General features: G+C 32.9%; 1 protein-coding gene across 1 annotated transcript; it reads right to left on the reverse strand.

Moving 5' to 3' along the window:
• Window positions 1-1133: 1133 nt before the first annotated feature.
• Window positions 1134-10474, reverse strand: LOC116001494 (the record flags this gene model as incomplete). Its single annotated transcript, XM_031241364.1, has 13 exons — window positions 1134-1630; window positions 1928-2179; window positions 2992-3130; window positions 3226-3444; window positions 3550-3922; window positions 4017-4299; window positions 4717-4914; window positions 7921-8199; window positions 8495-8746; window positions 9161-9299; window positions 9384-9602; window positions 9713-10085; window positions 10171-10474. Coding segments are annotated over 13 exons (3318 nt in total), but the record flags the coding sequence as incomplete, so codon positions are not given.
• Between the last annotated feature and the right edge of the window lie 1888 nt (window positions 10475-12362).

Genomic DNA, 12362 nt, shown 5'->3' on the forward strand with positions numbered 1-12362 from the left:
GGGGGGGGGGGGGGGGGGGGGGGGGGGGGGGGGGGGGGGGGGGGGGGGGGGGGGGGGGGGGGGGGGGGGGGGGGGGGGGGGGGGGGGGGGGGGGGGGGGGGGGGGGGGGGGGGGGGGGGGGGGGGGGGGGGGGGGGGGGGGGGGGGTTTGGAGGGGAGATCGGAAGTGGAGAAAAAAAAATGAATAAAAAAGACCACCTTAGATTTTACCTGTATTTCTTTGAAGTTTTCACTCAATTTATAGCAATGTTGCTACGTTTTTTCCAATTATATGAAAATATCTGTAAGGATTGATATATGAGAGGCTCTTAATAGCCAGATGCCAGATCAGAAATCATCATGACCTCAAAAATGAAACGTCAATATAAGCGTGAAGGAAAAGTTTCTAAGGAATCTTATCTATGAGGATTTATATATGACTAATGTATCAATCATGCAATAGGCATAGTATGGACAAAAGAACACTTAGCAATATACACTCAAGATATTCTTATGTGGACCTGCTCAGCCTCAACTACACAACATGGTTTGATACCAATTATCCTGATTACCATTACGCAAAAATTATTGGTAGTAATGAATTGAAGACGCGAATTTATTTCATTATACTTGCATTGCAATCACAGTGACAAGATGCTAGATTCGACCCTCCGGTTCTCTGCTCAAAAATAAATTCACAACTATAATTTCATAAAATATATTCAAAGACTTAGTGGAAAATTCATTTATGTTCTTGTATTCAAGTTTAATGTTAAAAGTACATTAAAAACATATTCAAGCTCATTAAAATCATTTTTAAGTGCATTAAGTAACTAATAACTTAATTACCCAAACAACTAAAAAAGAACATTAAATAGTACATTCACTCTTTATTTTGAACCATAATTGCACATAAACTAGAAAAATTAAAGCAACATCATCATATCATATTCAAGATTGTACAATCGGTTTTTATGAGAATTTATAGAATCGGATCAACCAACGATTTTTTTTGAATACTATTAACTCTATTACAATGCAGTATCTGTTCATTCACTGAGGCTCGAACCCACCACCTCCGGTATAAAGGGAAGGGGATCAACCAACGATTAGGTAATGAAACCTTTCAACATGGTTTTGCAACAACTATAACTATAAGACAATAATACAGGTCCCACTTTAATTTATTTCAAACCATAATTGTACATGAAACAATAACATTATATTACAAGCAACAACATAACACCATCATATTCAAGATCATACATTATATTCTTTTCGATCTTTTTTGAATTTATGGGACTACATCAACCAACAACGTCATCATATATTCAAGATTATACATTATTCTTTCTTTTTTGAATTTATGGGACTGGATCAACAAACAAGGAGGTAATGTACTCTTTCATCTTGGTTTTGGAATGTGTGTATGAATCTCCACCAACATATAGTGAATCCATCATTCTAGAGAAGTTGAGGGCTCTAGTGAGTATAGGCATGGGAAAAAGAGGTTTAAAACATTCTTGATTAAGGTCTTTCCATGCATTGATGACAAGTTCTTGCAACTCCTTATAGGTATCTTCTTTCGATTTCTTATATTGATTCATGTACCATTCCACAGATGAAGCTATTTGGCCTCTTTGTTGCTCAAACTATACACCAAAAAATATATATTTAATGTTAGTTGAGCTCTCTCTATCCCATGTTATTTTTAAGCATATTTTTCTTTTTAGTCAATTCAAAATAATGTTCACTTTCTTATAGTTATATTAGTTACAAACATTAATAATCTCAAATTGTTGGGAAGAAAGAAACAATTATTATATGAACCGTGACAAGACAACCCGACCTAAAAGTTAAGTATTATGTAAATATAAGAATTTTATAATTACCTCATGTACCCGACCTAAAAGTAAAGTAATATGTAAATATAGTAATTTTATAATTACCTCATGTCCAGCCATGTCATCCATTAATCTGCAAATAACCGATGCAGCTTGAATTATTAATGTGTCCTTACTTATCCAATCAAAAGCCTCTTTTGTTACAAAATCTTCTTCCATGCCCACTAGAGAAGTTGTTACAAGCAACCTTACACCGCACGTTTCATTTGCAAGCTTCATATACTCCTCAAACTTTGGAACATATTGATCACGAAACCATTTGTCTTCTTTTAGATATGCTCTCACTAAATTTTTCACCTATAACATAACCGAAGCAAAGTTTAAAGATTTATGCAGAAATCAGTTAAGGTACAAAAAACTATAGAGTTAATTCCAGAAATGGCCCTTCAACTATTGACTTTTACCAATTTTTGTCATCGACTTTTGATTTGACCAAAGTTGGTCCCTTAACTATTAATTTTGTATCAATTTTGGTCCTTCTGTTAAATTTATGTTAAATGAGGGTTAAAATTAAGGGCAAAAATGTAAAACCAAATATTTTAACCATTCTTCTTCACTTTGTTTCCCCTCTTCCATCGCAAGATTATATAGGGAACAATGTGAGTCAATATATTTATTTTTTACATTTTATGTTAAATTGTTTCATGTAATCAAATTTTTTTTCCAATATTTTATTTTTGATTTTTTTTTTTGGTTTACTGCAATGTAATATATACTCCGTAATATTTTTTTTTTGTAAATTATCTAACTGGATGTTGAGTGTTATTGTATATTTTATTGTTGTATTAGATGTTTTTTTATTTTTTATTTTTTATTTTTTGTTTGCTTTATTCGATAGCAAAAATGATACAAAATCAATAGTAAAAAAAAAAGTGAAGAAGAAAGGTTAAAATATTTGGTTTTACATTTTTGCCCTCGACTTTAACACCTATTTAACATAGGTTTAACAGAAGGACCAAAATTGGTACAAAATCAATAGTTAAGGGACCAACTTTGGTCAAATTAAAAGTCGAGGACAAAAATTGGTAAAAGTCAATAGTCGAATGAGCATTTATGGAATTAACTCAAAAACTATGAGTGATGTGTTGATTGAACCTATAATAATTTACCTCTGTTTTGGCATAGTCGACACGGTACAATTCACCTGTCTCTGCTAAATCTTTCTCCATTTCAACATACACATCAAGAAGAGCCATGTAGAAAATTTTCATATATTCTGGTAATTTATTTACAGCAGTAGCATCCCATCTAGGCGCAAACAAAAAGCTAATTAAGTATATATATTTCCTATAATATTATATATTGGTTTAAAAAGATAGACAAATCAATCTAGGATATGATACCTTTCAATTGCATCTGAGAAGAGTTGGAGCTCGTTAGGGGTTCCATAGGCATCACATATGTCATCAATAATTGAAGACATAAGGATGACTTTAAGGAAATATTTCCTTGCTAGAGAATATTGTGGTTCAAAGTATATTCCTACCGTCCAAAAGTATCCTTCCACAAATCTATCTCTTGCAAACGGAAAATTATTTTTAACGTCTAAGTCTTTCCACCATCTACACTAGAATGAATATAGGTTAATTAATGAGAAGAATCCATAGACACTACTTATGATAGTAAACTTGAATTGTTTAAATTTTCATATTATAGCTTAACTTTACCTTGTGAAAATACCTAGCTCCCTTTGTTGTTCCTTCTGCAACATGTTGAAGTCCAGTTTGGCTAACTTCAACAACATAGGATCATGTGTTTCATCAAGTTCATAAATTGATATGTATCTTTTTGCTTCTAATCTCCTTATTCTTTTGTAAAATGGCTGCTTTAGTGCTTCACTGACTTCTGTTCTAAGAAGACTACTCAAGTTTGGCAGCATGGATTGTAGATGAGAAGTAGTAAAAGTCAGTGCTTCTTCCAAAATCTTCTCACCATGCACTCTAAGATGTGACGCCTCGTACAAACTCAATATTGCCTGCACATTGTTGATCAATGACTCCTTAAACTTGCCTTCACTGTTCGTGAACTTTTCAAACACATCTGTTGAAACATTACATAAAAAATTCATTCCGAAATTCAAAGTTCAAGACCCTATTGAACTAGTTTCACACGTTTTATTTTATCGTATACTTACTACTTGATATTGGATATCCTTCTTGTCTAAGTAATTGGAAGCCCAAAGAGACCGTGTAAAGGTTGTTATCATTTTCCTCCACATTGAATTTGTCGAAGGCCTCAAATATGTGTTGCAAGGTAACTTCAATCTCCTTTTGAAATTGATAACACACTCCTAAGCGTTGAATCTTGTTAATCAAGTCCAATTTTTGGGATGTAGAGTGTTTGGCTTCCATAATCATGTTCTTCAACTTTTCCCTTAGATGTTGATGTTCTTGCCATTCCGGTGCATCCACATCCACCTGCGCCCATATACAAGCACAATACTTATTAATTTTCCTGTAATACCTAAAGCTAAAGTATTACCATATATAGAAACCTTTAGGCCTTTCCTAATTTGCAAAATATTTGTCTTGATGGCAAGGTCTTTGTTTTTCAATAGTCAAATATAATATAAACAAATCTCTGACACATTTTGCTGTACTTATATAGTTGAAGTCTTCAACTATTAATATAAAATAAATTATAATGACTCAACGCTTGCCGCGGTAGGGATCAAGTGTTTACTATTATGCCAAAAATTATAACTAATAATAAATGCATTTTATTTTTTACTATATATATATAACAATCAACGCTACGACATTGAACTTGACCAACCAGCCCTTTGCCCAGCAAAAATAAATGTTATACCCTAAAAATAAGTGTATAAAGGTTACCTCGGGTTGAGAAGAATAAGAAAGGAAATAGTCACCCCAAATACTTGGATGAAAACCGGCACAACGACGATTTACATCATGCAACTGTGTTTGGTCCGATGTAAGAATTGATAATGGTAAATTACTATTTCCAGCCATTCCTTTTGTGGGTATAAAAGGGAGATGGGAAATGAAAAATAATAATAAATCAAGACCACGTTATATTTTATATGTATTTCTCTGGAGTTGTCACTCAATTTATTGCAACATTTGCTGTCTTATCCAATTATATGAAAATATCTGTAAGGATTGATATATGAGAGGCTCTTAATACAGTTCTTATATCGTGGACCGCGGTCCACAATGCATTGTGGACCGCGGTCCCCAAAACGACGTCGTTTTGATTAATGAAACAGACGGAAGAATTCGCTCCACTCACTTTCTTTTCATATATACTGCACTTTCTTTTCATATATACTGCATTTTCTTTTCATATATACTACACTTTCTTTTCATATATACTGCACTTTCTTTTCAACACAACTGCAGTTCCCTTTCAACACAACTGCAATTTCTTTTCATATATACTGCACTTTCTTTTCATATATACTACACTTTCTTTTCATATATACTGCACTTTCTTTTCAACACAACTGCAGTTCCCTTTCAACACAACTGCAGTTACTTTTTGATATAACTATAGTTTCATTCGATAATATACAACTGTAGTTATATCAAAAAGTAACTGCAGTTGTGTTGAAAGGGAACTGCAGTTGTGTTGAAAAGAAAGTGCAGTATATNGTTCTTATATCGTGGACCGCGGTCCACAATGCATTGTGGACCACGGTCCACGATATAATTTGCGCTCTTAATATAGCCAGATGTCTGATAATAAATCATGACCACAAAAATGAAACNAAAGTAACTGCAGTTGTGTTGAAAGGGAACTGCAGTTGTGTTAAAAAGAAAGTGCAGTATATATGAAAAGAAAGTGCCGTATATATAAAAAGAAAGTGAGTGGTGCGAATTCATCCGTCTGTTTCATTAATCAAAACGACGTCGTTTTGGGACCGCGGTCCACAATGCATTGTGGACCACGGTCCACGATATAATTTGCGCTCTTAATATAGCCAGATGTCTGATAATAAATCATGACCACAAAAATGAAACCTCAATTTAAACGTGTGATGGAAGGCAAATTTCAAAGGAATCTTATGCAAAAAGATTTATGACTCATGTAATCTGTAATCCATATATGTCAACCATGCAATAGGCATATCATGGACGAAAAAACACGTAGCAATATACACTCATGATATTATGTGGGCTTGTTCAGCCTCAACTGCATAACATACTTTGCTACCAATTATCATGATTATTATTATATGAAAATTATAGCTAGTAACGAAGACGTAAATTTATTTCATTATATTTTCATTACAATCAGCGTTACGTACTTCGGTTCTTCGCTCAATAATAAATTCACTACTATAATTTCATAAAATATATTTAGAGATTTGTGGATAATGGGATAAACATTAATTAAATCATGATTTATTAATTTTGGTAGGAACATAACATTATCTTTTCGACATGGTTTTTATTTCCACCAATAGCAAACGAGTGGACTAGATATGCATTGGAACCCTTGGTACTAATTTACAAGCCATTACTTTGTGCCGGACCACAAAGACATTTCGAGCAGAAAATATTGTGGGTCATGGGTAAATTATTCGGTACGGTAGATTCGAGTCTACATTGCAAGGTGGACTTGGATCCAAAATGCACAATTTACATACAAAATATTCACAATTTATATACTGAATGCTCATAACTAAATGTTCACAATTAATATACTGAATGTTCGCAACTTGAATTGTGAACATTCAATATATAAATTTTGAACAATTAATATGTAAATTGTGATGGGTCCGTGGTATAGCTATTGATGGGTCATGTCACATATTAATACAAAGCAAATTGTGAACAATTAATAAACAAGCACAACACTTATTAATTTTCCTGTACTACCTAAAGCTAAAGTATTACCATATATAGAAACCCTTTATCTCTTTTCTAGTTTGCAAAATATTTGTCTTGACTGCAAAGTCTTTGTGTTTCAATAGTAGTATAATATAAATTATAATGGGTCAGCACTTGACGCCTGTCAGGATCAAATATTTACTCTTATGTCAAAAATTATAACTAATAACAAATGCATTTTATTTTTTTCTATACATGCATATATAGCAATCACCCCACGATGCTAAACTTGACCAACCAGCCCTCCGCCCAACAAAAATAAATGGTATACCCTAAAAATAAGTGTATAAAGGTTAACATCATGCAACTGTGTTTGGTCCAATAATGTAAGAACTGATAATGGTAGATTATTATTGGCAGCCTTTTTTTTTTTGGGTATGAACGATTCCACTAATGGGGCGCTCGAAGATTCATTATTAGCTACTTTTAAATTAATCAACCCCCTACAAAGTAATTAAAAATCCATCAAATGTTGTATGAACAGAAACATTACTTTTCTTCTTCTTCTTCTTCTTCATAACAGCCGCCCACTAGAACTCAAACACATGACCTCCCATTTGAGAAAGTGAATTCATGCCACTAGACCACAATATTAATATACATCTATGTTTGTTGCATTCATGTAATGTTTTGTAATTTTGTTTATATATTTAATATCTTATTCCAATCACTATTCATTTCAAAAAATATTCAAGCTCATTAGTATAATTTTTAAGTGCAATAAGTAACTAATAACTTACCAAAAAAACTTTTTTAAAAAATCATTAAATAATACATTCACTCTTTATTTTGAACCATAATTGCACATAAACTATAAATAGCAACATGCACCATCATATTCAAGATTGTACAATCGATCTTTTTGAGAATTTATAGAACCGGATCAACCAACAATGAGGTAATAATGAAGCATTTCCACATGGTTTTGCAACAACTATAACTATAAAACAATAACACATGTCCCACTTTATTTCAAACCAATAATACATGTCCCACTTTATTTCAAACCATAATTGTACATGAAACAATAACATTACAAGCAACAACTTAACGCCATCATATTCAATATCATACATTATATTCTTTCGATCTTTGTTGCATTTATGGGACTGTATCAACCAACAACGTCATCATATATTCAAGATCATACATTATATTATTTCTTTTTTTAATTTATGGGACTGGATCAACAAACATGGAGGTAATGTAGTCTTTCATCTTGGTTTTGGAATGTGTGTATGAATCTCCATCAATATATAGCGTATCCATTATTCTAGAGAAGTTGAGGGCTCTAGCGAGTATAGGCATGGGAAAAAGAGGTTTAAAATATTCTTGATTAATGTCTTTCCATGCATTGATGATTCGTTCTTGCAACTCCTTATAGGTATCTTCTTTTGATTTCTTATATTGTTTCATGTAGCATTCCACAGATGATGCTATGTGGCCTCTTTGTTGCTCAAACTATACACACCAAAAAAAAAAATTGAATGTTAGTTGATCTTTCTATCCCATTTTATTTTTAAGCATATTTTTCTTTTTAGTCAATTCAAAATAATGTTCACTTTCTTATAGTTATATTAGTTACAGACATATTAATAATCTCAAACTATTCCGAAGAAAGAAACAATTATATGAACCATGAGAAGGCAACCCGACCTAAAAGTTAAGTAATATGTAAATATAGTAATTTTATAGTTACCTCATGTACCAGGCCTAAAAATTAAGTAATATGTAAATATAGTAATTTTATAATTACCTCATGTCCAGCCATATCATCCATTAATCTGCAAATAACTGACCCAGCTTGAACTATTAATGCCTCCTTACTCACCCAATCAAAAGCCTCTTTTGTTACAAAATCTTCTTGCATGCCCACTAGAGAAGTTGCTACTAGCAACCTTACACCGCAAGTTTCAGTTGCAAGCTTCATATACTCCTCAAACTTTGGAGCATATCGATCACGAAACCATTTGTCTTCTTTCAGATATGTTCTCACCAAAATTTTCATCTATAGCAAAACAGAAGCAAAGTTTAAAGATTTATGCAGAAATCAGTTACATGTACAGAAAACTATGGCCCTGTTTGATAAATAGTTGTTAGCTGATTGGGATAGAAAGTATGATTAGTTGATAACATTAGCTAATTATACAAAAGGTGTTTGGTAAATTAGCTGTTAGCAGATAGCTGTTTGGTATAATTTCTTTTATCAAAAAAAACTAATTGAAAAGGTTGTTTTGAGTAGCCTTTTAATTTTAGTATTTTGGAGTTACAAAAAACTTATTTACCAATTACTTATATTGATTTTCTAATCAAATAAAGCAACTAATAGTGATCAAATAAGTCAAAATTGACTGATAGGCTAATTATTTACCAAACAGGGCCAATATGAGTGATATGTATGTCAATTGAACCTATAATCTACCTCTGTTTTGGCATAGTCGATACGATACAATTCACCTGTCTCTGCTAACTCTTTCTCCATTTCAGCATACACATCAAGAAGAGCCATGTAACAAATTTTCATATATTCTGGTAATCTATTTACCGCAGTTGCATCCCATCTAGGCGCAGACAAAAAGCGAAGTATATATACTTCCTATAATATTATATATTGGTAAAAGCCAGAGCAATCTAGGATATGATACCTTTCAATTGCATCTGAGAAGAGTTGGAGCTCATTAGGGGTCCCATAAACATCATATATATCATCAATAATTGAAGACATAGCAATGACTTTAAGGAAAAATTTCCTTGCTAGAGAATATTGTGGTTCAAAGTATATTCCTACCGTCCAAAAGTATCCTTCCACCAATCTATCTCTTGCAAACGGAAAATTATTTGTAACGTCTAAGTCTTTCCACCACCTACATTACAATGAATTTATAGGTTAAGTGGTGATGAGAAGAATCCATAGACACTATTTATGATAGTCAACTTGAATTGCTTAAATTTTCATATTATAGCTTAACTTTACCTTGTGAAAATGCCTAGCTCCCTTTTGTGTTCCTTCTGCAACATGTTGAAGTCCAGTTTGGCTAACTTCAACAACATAGGATCATGTGTTTCATCAACTTCATAAATTGATATGTATCTTTTTGCTTCTAATCTCCTTATTCTTTTGTGAAATGGCTGCCTTAGTGCTTCACTGACTTCTGTTCTAAGAAGACTACTCAAGTTTGGCAGCATGGATTGTAGATGAGAAGTGGTAAATGTCAGTGCTTCTTCCAAAATCTTCTCGCCATGCACTCTGAGATGTGACGCCTCGTACAAGCTCAACATTGCATGCACATTGTTGATCAATGACTCCTTGAACTTGCCTTCACTGTTCGTGAATTTTTCAAACACCTCTGTTGAAACATTGCGTAAAAAATTCATTCTAAAATTCAAAATTCAAGACCCTAGTTTCACATATTGATCTTATCATATACTTACTACTTGATATTGGATATCCTCCTTGTCTAAGCAATCGAAATCTCAGTGAGACAAGGTAAAGATCATTCTTATCTTCCTCCACATTGAATTCGTCGTAGGCCTCAAATATGTGCTGCAATGTAGCTTCAATCTCCTTTTGAAATTGATAACACACTCCTAAACGTTGAATCTTGTTAATCAAGTCCAGCTTTTGCAATGTAGTGTGTTGGGCTTCCATAATCATGTTCTTCACCTTTTCCCTTAGATGTTGATGCTCTTGCCATTCCGGTGCATCCACTTCCACTTGCGCCCATATATACAAGCACAACAGTTATTTAATTTTCCTGTAATACCTAAAGCTAAAGTAATAGCTAAAAATAAATGCTATACCCTAAAAATAAGTGTACGTATAAACGTTACCTTGGGTTGAGAAGAATAAGAAAGGAAATAGTCGCCCCAAATGCTTGGATGAAAACCGGCAGAACGACGACTAATGTCATGCGATTGTGTTTGGTCCGACGTAAGAACTGATAATGGTAGAGTAGTAATGGCAGCCATTTTTTCTTTTTTGGGTATGAAGGGGAGATCGGAAGTGAAAAATAATAATGATAACAATAATAATAAATTAAGACCACGTTATATTTTACATGTATTTCTCCGGAGTTGTCACTCAATTTATAGCGCAGCTAACAGTTGCTATGTCTTCTCCAATTATATGACAATACCTGTATGGATTGATATATCTGAGGCTGTTAATAGCCAGATGCCTGATCAGAAATCATGACCTCAAAAATGAAACCTCAATTTAAACGTGTGATGGAAGGCAAGTCTCTAAGGAATCTTTATGTACGAAAGATTTATGACATGTTATTACTTATCTGTAATCCATGTATCAATCATTCAATAGGCATATCATGGACGAAAGAACACGTAGTAATATACACTCAAGATATTATATATGTATGTGGAACTCCTCAACCTCAACTCCACAGCATGCTTTGATACAAATTATCATGATTACCAATATGTAAGTAGTGAAAACTCAAATTTATTTTATTATACTTGCATTGCACTCGGAATCATGTTTCAGTGACAAGATGTTGGATTTGACCCTCCAGTTCTCTGCTCAATAATAAATTCACTACTATAATTTCATAAAATATATTCAAAGACTTGTGTAAAATTTATTTATGTTCTTGTATTCATTCAAGTTTAATGTTAAAAGTACACATTCAACATATCATCATAAAATTTATTTATGTTCTTGTATTCAAGTTTAATGTTAAAAGTACACATGCATTCAACATATCATCATAAAATATATTCAAAGACTTGTGTAAAATTTATTTATGTTCTTGTATTCAAGTTTAATGTTAAAAGTACACATTCAACATATCATCATAGAATGAAAATTTAGCTGGATCACTTCCACTAAGGCTTGAACCCACTTCCTGCCATATGGGAGTGTAAATCGGGTGCTACCAGACCACAAGGTTTTGATAAATCATAATTTATTAATTTTGGTAGTAACATAACAATATCTTTTCCACGTGGTTTTTATTTCCACCAATAGGAAACGAGTGGACTAGATAGTAGATACGATCGTGCATTGAAACCCTTGGTACTAATTTAATTCAAGCCATTACTTTGTGTCGGACAACAAAGACATTTCGAGCAGAAAATATTGTGGGTCATGGGTAAATTATTCTGTAAATCCGAGTCATTGCAATGTGGACTCAGGTTCAAAATACACAATTTACATACTGAATGCTCACAATTTATATATTGAATATTCACAATAAACGTTCACAATTTACATATTGAATGTTCTCAACTTGAATTGTGATCATTCAGTATGTAAATTGTGAATAATTAATATGTAAATTGTGATGGGTCCATGGTATAACTATTAGTGAGTCATGTCACATATTAATACCAACCAAGCACTCAAGCACTACGCAGTAATTAGGAGTGTTAGCGAATAGAGCTTTTAATAAATTACTTATATCCGTGCTTGGTAAACATTCGTTTATTAAGGTAAACAAATATAAATGAATAAATTTTAGACATCATTTAATAAAAGAATAGAGTGAACATTTGTATATTCATTTGCTAAGAGTTCATGAGCACATTCAATTCATTAGTGTTCATTTAATAATGTTCATTAACAGGCTTATTTAATATATTTTTTAATAGTCACGAATGTACTTGTT

Source organism: Ipomoea triloba, chromosome 13 (genome assembly GCF_003576645.1).
Source record: "Ipomoea triloba cultivar NCNSP0323 chromosome 13, ASM357664v1".
Lineage (NCBI taxonomy): Eukaryota > Viridiplantae > Streptophyta > Magnoliopsida > Solanales > Convolvulaceae > Ipomoea > Ipomoea triloba.